Raw genomic sequence first — 12675 nt, 5'->3', positions numbered from 1 at the left:
TACAGTTTTGACTTAAATTGGCTTGAACATCTATGGCAATACTTGAAAATGGCTGTCTAGCAATGATCAACAACCAATATGACAGTGCTTGGATAATTCTTTAAAGAATAATGTGCAAATATTGTACAATCCAGGTGTGCAAAGCTCTTAGAGACTTACCCAAAAAGACTCACAGCTGTAATAACTACCAAAGGTGATTCTAACATGTATTGACTCGGGGTTAAATACTTACCTAATCAAGAAATGAGTTTTACAAATTATATAATTTTTCTTCCACTTTGACATTCCAGAGTATTTTGTGTAATTCTTTTTTGTTGTTGACATTTTAGTCATTTAGCAGACGCTCTTATCCAGAGCGACTTACAGTTAGTGAGTGCATACATTTTCATACTGGCCCTCCCGTGGGAATCGAACCCACAACCCAAGCGCCATGCTCTACCAACTGAGCTACACGGGAGATTGCTGATTTTTTTTTTTTTTAGGACAATTAAATCCATGTTAAACCCACTTTGTAACACAACAAAATGTAGAAAAAGTCAAAGGGTGTGAATACTTTCTGAAGACAAACAGCGATTGGTTCATTCATCTCCCAAGCCCTGCCCACAAACCTCAAATATCATCTGCCATTAGTCTGAGTCAACAGATGTCTCATTGAGGGGATTCCATTCATCTGACCCTGGCGCTCCTCCCTCACCACTTTAGCCCGTTCACGTCACGCCATAGACTGGTGCCCTGGCGGCTAAGCATAATCCAATACGCCCACTGGTTGGCGTTGTCACGAGGTCACAGGATGCTGAGGCTTCATTGGCTCATTTGAAAGTCCAAGATGTCCGAATTGTGATTGGTTGGCTGATATCCAATACAATATTCTCATTCTTACGTCACTAGTCCATTTATCCAATGACCAGCCTTTACCCCTTGAGTTTCTGTTATTTTCTTTGCCACTAGGATTGTCTTAAGTTGGCATGAAATGAAACAGCAAAACGCTGGTGGGAATTTTTTTCATATTTCTATTATGTTATGGATGAGGACTGGATGACTTTCCATCCATCTACTTCATTATATTTATATTATGTTGTGGATGAGGACTGGATGACTTTCCATCTACTTCATTATATTTATATTATGTTGTGGATGAGGACTGGATGACTTTCCATCTACTTCATTATATTTATATTATGTTGTGGATGAGGACTGGATGACTTTCCATCCATCTACTTCAGTATATTTATATTATGTTGTGGATGAGGACTGGATGACTTTCCATCTACTTCATTATATTTATATTATGTTGTGGATGAGGACTGGATGACTTTCCATCCCTACTTCATTATATTTCTATTATGTTGTGGATGAGGACTGGATTACTTTCCATCCATCTACTTCAGTATATTTATATTATGTTGTGGATGAGGACTGGATGACTTTCCAGCCATCTACTTCAGTATATTTCTATTATGTTGTGGATGAGGACTGGATGACTTTCCATCCATCTACTTCAGTATATTTCTATTATGTCGTGGATGAGGACTGGATGACTTTCCATCCATCTACTTCAGTATATTTCTATTATGTCGTGGATGAGGACTGGATGACTTTCCATCCATCTACTTCAGTATATTTCTATTATGTCGTGGATGAGGACTGGATGACTTTCCATCCATCTACTTCAGTATATTTCTATTATGTCGTGGATGAGGACTGGATGACTTTCCATCCATCTACTTCAGTATATTTCTATTATGTCGTGGATGAGGACTGGATGACTTTCCATCCATCTACTTCAGTATATTTCTATTATGTTGTGGATGAGGACTGGATGACTTTCCATCCATCTTCTTCAGTATATTTCTATTATGTTGTGGATGAGGACTGGATGACTTTCCATCCATCTACTTCAGTATATTTTTATTATTATGTGGATGAGGACTGGATGACTTTCCATCCATCTACTTCAGTATATTTCTATTATGTTGTGGATGAGGACTGGATGACTTTCCATCCATCTACTTCAGTATATTTCTATTATGTCGTGGATGAGGACTGGATGACTTTCCATCCATCTACTTCAGTATATTTCTATTATGTCGTGGATGAGGACTGGATGACTTTCCATCCATCTACTTCAGTATATTTCTATTATGTTGTGGATGAGGACTGGATGACTTTCCATCCATCTACTTCAGTATATTTCTATTATGTCGTGGATGAGGACTGGATGACTTTCCATCCATCTACTTCAGTATATTTCTATTATGTCGTGGATGAGGACTGGATGACTTTCCATTCATCTACTTCAGTATATTTCTATTATGTTGTGGATGAGGACTGGATGACTTTCCATCCATCTACTTCAGTATATTTCTATTATGTTGTGGATGAGGACTGGATGACTTTCCATCCATCTACTTCAGTATATTTATATTATGTTGTGGATGAGGACTGGATGACTTTCCATCTACTTCAGTATATTTATATTATGTTGTGGATGAGGACTGGATGACTTTCCATCTACTTCATTATATTTCTATTATGTTGTGGATGAGGACTGGATGACTTTCCATCCATCTACTTCAGTATATTTATATTATGTTGTGGATGAGGACTGGATGACTTTCCATCCATCTACTTCATTATATTTATATTATGTTGTGGATGAGGACTGGATGACTTTCCATCCATCTACTTCATTATATTTATATTATGTTGTGGATGAGGACTGGATGACTTTCCGTCCATCTACTTCATTATATTTCTATTATGTTGTGGATGAGGACTGGATGACTTTCCATCCATCTACTTCATTATATTTCTATTATGTTGTGGATGAGGACTGGATGACTTTCCATCCATCTACTTCAGTATATTTCTATTATGTTGTGGATGAGGACTGGATGACTTTCCATCCATCTACTTCATTATATGTATTATGTTGTGGATGAGGACTGGATGACTTTCCATCCATCTACTTCATTATATTTCTATTATGTTGTGGATGAGGACTGGATGACTTTCCATCCATCTACTTCAGTATATTTCTATTATGTTGTGGATGAGGACTGGATGACTTTCCGTCCATCTACTTCATTATATTTCTATTATGTTTTGGATGAGGACCGGATGACTTTCCATCCATCTACTTCATTATATTTATATTATGTTGTGGATGAGGACTGGATGACTTTCCATCTACTTCATTATATTTATATTATGTTGTGGATGAGGACTGGATGACTTTCCATCTACTTCATTATATTTCTATTATGTTGTGGATGAGGACTGGATGACTTTCCATCCATCTACTTCAGTATATTTATATTATGTTGTGGATGAGGACTGGATGACTTTCCATCTACTTCATTATATTTATATTATGTTGTGGATGAGGACTGGATGACTTTCCATCTACTTCATTATATTTCTATTATGTTGTGGATGAGGACTGGATGACTTTCCATCCATCTACTTCAGTATATTTATATTATGTTGTGGATGAGGACAGGATGACTTTCCATCCATCTACTTCATTATATTTATATTATGTTGTGGATGAGGACTGGATGACTTTCCGTCCATCTACTTCATTATATTTCTATTATGTTGTGGATGAGGACTGGATGACTTTCCATCCATCTACTTCATTATATTTCTATTATGTTGTGGATGAGGACTGGATGACTTTCCGTCCATCTACTTCATTATATTTCTATTATGTTGTGGATGAGGACTGGATGACTTTCCGTCCATCTACTTCATTATATTTCTATTATGTTTTGGATGAGGACCGGATGACTTTCCATCCATCTACTTCATTATATTTCTATTATGTTGTGGATGAGGACTGGATGACTTTCCATCCATCTACTTCATTATATTTCTATTATGGATGAGGACTGGATGACTTTCCATCGATCTACTTCATTATATTTCTATTATGTTGTGGATGAGGACTGGATTACTTTCCATCCATCTACTTCATTATATTTCTATTATGTTGTGGATGAGGACTGGATTACTTTCCATCCATCTACTTCATTATATTTATATTATGTTGTGGATGAGGACTGGATGACTTTCCATCCATCTACTTCATTATATTTATATTATGTTGTGGATGAGGACTGGATGACTTTCCATCCATCTACTTCATTATATTTCTATTATGTTGTGGATGAGGACTGGATGACTTTCCATCCATCTACTTCAGTATATTTCTATTATGTCGTGGATGAGGACTGGATGACTTTCCGTCCATCTACTTCATTATATTTATATTATGTTGTGGATGAGGACTGGATGACTTTCCATCCATCTACTTCATTATATTTCTATTATGTTGTGGATGAGGACTGGATGACTTTCCATCCATCTACTTCAGTATATTTCTATTATGTCGTGGATGAGGACTGGATGACTTTCCGTCCATCTACTTCAGTATATTTCTATTATGTCGTGGATGAGGACTGGATGACTTTCCGTCCATCTACTTCATTATATTTCTATTATGTTGTGGATGAGGACTGGATGACTTTCCATCCATCTACTTCAGTATATTTCTATTATGTTGTGGATGAGGACTGGATGACTTTCCATCCATCTACTTCAGTATATTTCTATTATGTCGTGGATGAGGACTGGATGACTTTCCATCCATCTACTTCAGTATATTTCTATTATGTCGTGGATGAGGACTGGATGACTTTCCATCCATCTACTTCAGTATATTTCTATTATGTCGTGGATGAGGACTGGATGACTTTCCATCCATCTACTTCAGTATATTTCTATTATGTCGTGGATGAGGACTGGATGACTTTCCATCCATCTACTTCAGTATATTTCTATTATGTCGTGGATGAGGACTGGATGACTTTCCATCCATCTACTTCAGTATATTTATATTATGTCGTGGATGAGGACTGGATGACTTTCCATCCATCTACTTCAGTATATTTCTATTATGTTGTGGATGAGGACTGGATGACTTTCCATCCATCTTCTTCAGTATATTTCTATTATGTTGTGGATGAGGACTGGATGACTTTCCATCCATCTACTTCAGTATATTTTTATTATTATGTGGATGAGGACTGGATGACTTTCCATCCATCTACTTCAGTATATTTCTATTATGTTGTGGATGAGGACTGGATGACTTTCCATCCATCTACTTCAGTATATTTCTATTATGTCGTGGATGAGGACTGGATGACTTTCCATCCATCTACTTCAGTATATTTCTATTATGTTGTGGATGAGGACTGGATGACATTCCATCTACTTCAGTATATTTCTATTATGTTGTGGATGAGGACTGGATGACTTTCCATCCATCTACTTCAGTATATTTCTATTATGTTGTGGATGAGGACTGGATGACTTTCCATCCATCTACTTCAGTATATTTCTATTATGTTGTTGATGAGGACTGGATGACTTTCCATCCATCTACTTCAGTATATTTCTATTATGTTGTGGATGAGGACTGGATGACTTTCCATCCATCTACTTCAGTATATTTCTATTATGTTGTGGATGAGGACTGGATGACTTTCCATCCATCTACTTCAGTATATTTCTATTATGTCGTGGATGAGGACTGGATGACTTTCCATCCATCTACTTCAGTATATTTCTATTATGTCGTGGATGAGGACTGGATGACTTTCCATCCATCTACTTCAGTATATTTCTATTATGTTGTGGATGAGGACTGGATGACTTTCCTTCCATCTACTTCAGTATATTTCTATTATGTCGTGGATGAGGACTGGATGACTTTCCATTCATCTACTTCAGTATATTTCTATTATGTTGTGGATGAGGACTGGATGACTTTCCATCCATCTACTTCAGTATATTTCTATTATGTTGTGGATGAGGACTGGATGACTTTCCATCCATCTACTTCAGTATATTTCTATTATGTTGTGGATGAGGACTGGATGACTTTCCATCCATCTACTTCAGTATTTTTCTATTATGTTGTGGATGAGGACTGGATGACTTTCCATCCATCTACTTCAGTATATTTATATTATGTCGTGGATGAGGACTGGATGACTTTCCATCCATCTACTTCAGTATATTTCTATTATGTTGTGGATGAGGACTGGATGACTTTCCATCCATCTACTTCAGTATATTTCTATTATGTCGTGGATGAGGACTGGATGACTTTCCATCCATCTACTTCAGTATATTTCTATTATATTGTGGATGAGGACTGGATGACTTTCCATCCATCTACTTCAGTATATTTCTATTATGTCGTGGATGAGGACTGGATGACTTTCCATCCATCTACTTCAGTATATTTCTATTATATTGTGGATGAGGACTGGATGACTTTCCATCCATCTACTTCAGTATATTTCTATTATGTTGTGGATGAGGACGGGATGACTTTCCATCCATCTATATTTCTATTATGTTTCTCCTCTTCTTCATGTGTTTTTTTTTCCCCCTTTCATCAATCCATCCATCCCTCTCTCTCCCTCTTCTCTCTCACTCCTCCACAGTGTGGTCGCGACGCAGAGAACTTTGACCGTTTCTTTACGCGCCACCCCCCCGTCTTGACCCCCCCTGACCAGGAGGTCATCATGAACCTGGACCAGGAAGAGTTCCAGGGATTCTCATTTGTTAACCCAGAGTACCCCTGACGTGGACTGACCAATCACGGCGCTGCATTCGCTCCATGAATCCTGCCCCCCCTTCCAGATCTCATATCATTTCATTACAGGATACGGTTTAGGACCAGGGCTGTATACCAATCATCTCTCCTCCACTCCTGAAGTGTGCACTTGTTCACTACTCCCCACAAATGTAGAAACATTGGATTGGGGTATGCTTGGAGTGGAGTTTCCATTTACCACTCATTTCCTGTGAACAAGTGGCAGGTAGATTAGTGGTTAATAGCGTTGTGCCAGTAACCGAAAGGTCGCTGGTTCTAATCCCCGAGCCGACTAGGTGAAAAATCTGCCGATGTGCCCTTTGAGCAAGGCACTTAACCCTAATTGCTCCTGTGAGTCGCTCTGGATAAGAGCGTCTGCTAAATGACTCAAATGTCATGTAAATGTAACAAAGCGCATACTTTGGGGAGGAAGGAGAGAGAATTGGGACATAGGCTTGTCCCTAACCCATATCTACTGTTCAAACCCAAACATAACCACTGATCTAGGACCAGATTCCCCTGCCCCAGTCCTAACCTGAACCATTATGGAGATGGAATAAGATCTGACCTCTTATCAGCGGTTAAAGACAACTTCTACTCAACTGAACAGATGGACCCATGTGTATGAATCTATGATGCTGAATCAACCGATGACTAATCGATGCTCAAACAATCGGTTGCATTCCCCCTCAACCAATCAAATGACCTCCACACTGATCTGGGGACCAATATTGACCAACTGATCAAACTGATCGACATTCCATGAATTATCAATCACTGTAAGAATACTAGAAATGTTATGAAAAAAAGTGTAATGTTACGATAATGTTAGAATCATGTTATTACAGGGAAGGAGGGATGCTGGATATACATAGCCCCCCCCTAGACCTAGGTACTGTCATCACCTCACACACACACACAATGTTACGTTACTGTGAAACTGTGCCAAAGCAGGGTCAGAGTTCAGGGTCCAGTGTCCTCCATTACAGAGACGCACTGCAGCCATTTTGTGCCACAGAACCCAACAACCCCACACACCTCGGATAGCGTTCACTGCAACTGGAAACATACAGACACACAGGGCTCATCTCAATAGTCTGTGTCGACCCGGTCTAACCCACCCATCTCTAGACGGCGCTCTGCGAGACCTGGGTTCAAAACGCTATTTGAAATCATTGCTATTGGCCAGGGCCCATTCCCCCTATAGTGACCTGCTATTGGCCAGGGCCCTATAGTGACCTGCTATTGGCCAGGGCCCATTCCCTCTATAGTGACCTGCTATTGGCCAGGGCCCTATAGTGACCTGCTATTGGCCAGGGCCCATTCCCTCTATAGTGACCTGCTATTGGCCAGGGCCCTATAGTGACCTGCTATTGGCCAGGGCCCATTCCCTCTATAGTGACCTGCTATTGGCCAGGGCCCTATAGTGACCTGCTATTGGCCAGGGCCCATTCCCTCTATAGTGACCTGCTATTGGCCAGGGCCCATTCCCTCTATAGTGACCTGCTATTGGCCAGGGCCCTATAGTGACCTGCTATTGGCCAGGGCCCATTCCCTCTATAGTGACCTGCTATTGGCCAGGGCCCATTCCCTCTATAGTGACCTGCTATTGGCCAGGGCCCATTCCCTCTATAGTGACCTGCTATTGGCCAGGGCCCTATAGTGACCTGCTATTGGCCAGGGCCCATTCCCTCTATAGTGACCTGCTATTGGCTAGGGCCCATTCCCTCTATAGTGACCTGCTATTGGCCAGGGCCCTATAGTGACCTGCTATTGGCCAGGGCCCATTCCCTCTATAGTGACCTGCTATTGGCCAGGGCCCATTCCCTCTATAGTGACCTGCTATTGGCCAGGGCCCTATAGTGACCTGCTATTGGCCAGGGCCCATTCCCTCTATAGTGACCTGCTATTGGCCAGGGCCCATTCCCTCTATAGTGACCTGCTATTGGCCAGGGCCCTATAGTGACCTGCTATTGGCCAGGGCCCATTCCCTCTATAGTGACCTGCTATTGGCCAGGGCCCATTCCCTCTATAGTGACCTGCTATTGGCCAGGGCCCTATAGTGACCTGCTATTGGCCAGGGCCCATTCCCTCTATAGTGACCTGCTATTGGCCAGGGCCCATTCCCTCTATAGTGACCTGCTATTGGCCAGGGCCCTATAGTGACCTGCTATTGGCCAGGGCCCTATAGTGACCTGCTATTGGCCAGGGCCCATTCCCTCTATAGTGACCTGCTATTGGCCAGGGCCCATTCCCTCTATAGTGACCTGCTATTGGCCAGGGCCCATTCCCTCTATAGTGACCTGCTATTGGCCAGGGCCCATTCCCTCTATAGTGACCTGCTATTGGCCAGGGCCCTATAGTGACCTGCTATTGGCCAGGGCCCTATAGTGTCCTGCTATTGGCCAGGGCCCATTCCCCCTATAGTGACCTGCTATTGGCCAGGGCCCATTCCCTCTATAGTGACCTGCTATTGGCCAGGGCCCATTCCCTCTATAGTGACCTGCTATTGGCCAGGGCCCTATAGTGACCTGCTATTGGCCAGGGCCCTGGCCCGTCCTAAACCCTCCCGTCCTGGTGGAAAGTAGTGCACCACATAGGGAATAGGGGGCCATTTCAGACGCTGTCTAAGACTTATCTGACCACTGCCAAACAGGGATGTTGTAGTTAATACTTAACCAGGGGGGTTAGTTAGTATTAGGTTAGTTAACCATGGGGGGTTAGTTAGTACTGGGTTAGTAGTACCGGGGGTGGGGGGGGGGTAATTCTGTAACTGTTTAAAGAGAGATCTGATTATATTACCAGGCCGTTAAATGTGTCAAATAGTGAAATCATGTCAAGGTATTTTTTTAATGTATCTACAGTGATGATGATGATGATGGTGGTGGTGATGGTGATGATGATGGTGATGATGATGATGATGATGGTGATGATGGTGATGATGATGGTGATGGTGATGATGATTGATGGCTGAATCTTGCTTTGTGTGCCCGCTGAGCTAAAGGCTATAGGCGTTATCTGATCTTGGCGAGCTAACGCAAGTCTTCAGGTCTCAGGCAAGGATACTCTGTTACATGAGCAGGAAGCCTACAGAGCTTTGTAAAGATGGGGGAAGTTGGGAGGGGGGGGTGTCGTTGATCTTGTAAGTGTAAATCTGTCTTCTGATTGGATATTATAATATAACTCCACCCACCCTACTGGCGTCTACCGTCTCAACCAGCCTACTGCTCTCTGTCTCATTACACACACACACACACACACACACACACACACACACACACACACACATCACACACATCACACACACACACACACACACAAAGACAAACACACACACATTACACACACACACTCACACACACATTACACAATACACACATACACACACACACACACACACACACACACACACACACACACACACACACACACCTTCATTGAAGTGCATTGAGAACCAGGCCATATCCAAGAGGTATAGAAACCCCTTGAGAAGCAGACTCAGTGTCCTAGTCCCTGGCAGTCCGTAAGGGCTGTGATGACATCACCTTCAGCAGCTGGTGTGTAGGCCCCAGCAGGCCCCAGGAGACCAGGGGCTAGAGTTTGGACCTTTCCCAGGGCTGCTGGGTGGGCAGGGGCCCCCCTGGGGGCTGAGGGGCCTAGAGGAGAGATGGAGATGGAGATCAGAAGGTAGGAAACAAACGAGTGTGTCTGGAAACGATCTCTCCTGGCTTCTCTCCGTCCCTCTGTTCCTCTCTTCCTCAGGCTTTCTGCATGTCCTTCTTTAGCTCTCTCACTCTGCCAGTACCACCGTCTAGCAGTCTGTGGCTTGTCTGTACCCTAGTCTATCCGTCTGTTGCTTGTCTGTACCAGTCTATCCGTCTGTTGCTTGTCTGTACCAGTCTATCCGTCTGTTGCTTGTCTGTACCCTAGTCTATCAGTCTGTTGCTTGTCTGTACCAGTCTATCAGTCTGTTGCTTGTCTGTACCAGTCTATCAGTCTGTTGCTTGTCTGTACCAGTCTATCAGTCTGTTGCTTGTCTGTACCATAGTATATCAGTCTGTTGCTTGTCTGTACCATCGTCTATCAGTCTGTTGCTTGTCTGTACCAGTCTATCAGTCTGTTGCTTGTCTGTACCAGTCTATCCGTCTGTTGCTTGTCTGTACCAGTCTATCAGTCTGTTGCTTGTCTGTACCATCGTCTATCAGTATGTTGCTTGTCTGTACCAGTCTATCAGTCTGTTGCTTGTCTGTACCATAGTATATCAGTCTGTTGCTTGTCTGTACCATAGTATATCAGTCTGTTGCTTGTCTGTACCAGTCTATCAGTCTGTTGCTTGTCTGTACCATAGTATATCAGTCTGTTGCTTGTCTGTACCAGTCTATCAGTCTGTTGCTTGTCTGTACCATAGTATATCAGTCTGTTGCTTGTCTGTACCAGTCTATCAGTCTGTTGCTTGTCTGTACCAGTCTATCAGTCTGTGGCTTGTCTGTACCCCAGTCTATCAGTCTGTTGCTTGTCTGTACCCTAGTATATCAGTCTGTTGCTTGTCTGTACCAGTCTATCAGTCTGTTGCTTGTCTGTACCCTAGTCTATCAGTCTGTGGCTTGTCTGTACCCCAGTCTATCAGTCTGTTGCTTGTCTGTACCCTAGTATATCAGTCTGTTGCTTGTCTGTACCAGTCTATCAGTCTGTTGCTTGTCTGTACCCTAGTCTATCAGTCTGTTGCTTGTCTGTACCCTAGTCTATCAGTCTGTTGCTTGTCTGTACCAGTCTATCAGTCTGTGGCTTGTCTGTACCATAGTCTATCAGTCTGTGGCTTGTCTGTACCAGTCTATCAGTCTGTGGCTTGTCTGTACCAGTCTATCAGTCTATCAGTCTGTTGCTTGTCTGTACCAGTCTATCAGTCTGTGGCTTGTCTGTACCAGTCTATCAGTCTGTTGCTTGTCTGTACCAGTCTATCAGTCTATCAGTCTGTGGCTTGTCTGTACCAGTCTATCAGTCTGTTGCTTGTCTGTACCAGTCTATCAGTCTGTTGCTTGTCTGTAGTGGGGTCTGTATCTTTTCTCTCCTCTCCAGTTGTCTGTTGTCTTTTCTCTGGTCTGTAGTCTCAGGAGTCTCTCCGGTTTCATGGGTGATCTTTTCTGTTCTGTGTCTTTGGTCTGGGGTGGTCTGTGTCTTTGGTCTGGGGTGGTCTGTGTCTTTGATCTGGGGTGGTCTGTGTCTTTGGTCTGGGGTGGTCTGTGTCTTTGGTCTGGGGTGGTCTGTGTCTTTGGTCTGGGGTGGTCTATGTCTTTGGTCTGGGGTGGTCTGTGTCTGGTTTGGGGTGGTCTGTGTCTGTTCTGGGGTGGTCTGTGTCTGGTCTGGGGTGGACTGTGTCTTTGGTCTGGGGTGGTCTGTGTCTTTGGTCTGGGGTGGTCTGTGTCTGGTCTGGGGTGGTCTGTGTCTGGTTTGGGGTGGTCTGTGTCTGTTCTGGGGTGGTCTGTGTCTGGTCTGGGGTGGTCTGTGTCTGGTTTGGGGTGGTCTGGGTCTTTGGTCTGGTGTGGTCTGTGTCTGTTCTGGGGTGGTCTGTGTCTGGTCTGGGGTGGTCTGTTCTGGGATGGTCTGTGTCTGGTCTGGGGTGGTCTGTTCTGGGATGGTCTGTGTCTGTTTTGGGATGGTCTGTGTCTGGTCTGGGGTGGTCTGTGCCTTTGGTCTGTCAGTTTGGCTCCTGGTGGGTCCAGACTCGCTGCTCTCTCTGTCCTCTGCCTCTTTCTCTCTCTCTCTCTGTTCACATGAACATTACTGTTATTGTGTTCTCAGCTGCTCTGGGGCTGCACCTTGGTGCGGTCCGTCTGTTCTGTCCGAGGTGTGGGGCTGCACCTTGGTGCGGTCCGTCTGTTCTGTCCGAGGTGTGGGGCTGTACCTTGGTGCGGTCCGTCTGTTCTGTCCGAGGTGTGGGGCTGCACCTTGGTGCGGTCCGTCTGTTCTGTCCGAGGTGTGGGGCTGTACCACCTCAGTTCGTA

At 43.5% G+C, this 12675-nt stretch overlaps 1 protein-coding gene and 1 long non-coding RNA gene across 5 annotated transcripts in view; one reads left to right on the top strand and one right to left on the bottom strand.

Moving 5' to 3' along the window:
* The window catches only part of LOC121557030 (protein kinase C beta type), a 102086-nt gene that overhangs the window by 85876 nt on the left and 3535 nt on the right, over positions 1-12675 (top strand). Inside the window, exon 17 of one of the 2 annotated variants that reach the window (XM_045213098.1) lies at positions 6522-6708. The exons of the other annotated variant lie outside the window; for it this stretch is intronic. Coding sequence (XP_045069033.1) covers positions 6522-6662 — 141 coding nt within the window. The 3' untranslated portion in view covers positions 6663-6708. Of the gene's footprint in view, positions 1-6521; positions 6709-12675 lie in introns of those variants that run through there. 2 annotated transcript variants of the gene reach the window in all.
* Positions 6994-9799, bottom strand: LOC123483311. Of its 3 annotated transcripts, none has more exons than XR_006658187.1 (3): positions 9105-9799; positions 7949-9040; positions 6994-7912 (listed from the first exon to the last, which is right to left on the bottom strand). It is a non-coding gene; the product is annotated as an uncharacterized LOC123483311 (long non-coding RNA). The 3 variants fall into 3 exon arrangements; XR_006658188.1 differs by having other exon boundaries at positions 6994-7884; XR_006658189.1 differs by having other exon boundaries at positions 6994-8204; positions 8241-9040.

This window comes from Coregonus clupeaformis, unplaced genomic scaffold (assembly GCF_020615455.1).
Source record: "Coregonus clupeaformis isolate EN_2021a unplaced genomic scaffold, ASM2061545v1 scaf0078, whole genome shotgun sequence".
Classification (NCBI taxonomy): domain Eukaryota; kingdom Metazoa; phylum Chordata; class Actinopteri; order Salmoniformes; family Salmonidae; genus Coregonus; species Coregonus clupeaformis.
Note: the sequence above shows the minus strand (reverse complement) of the source record. Positions and strands in the feature narration are given on the sequence as shown.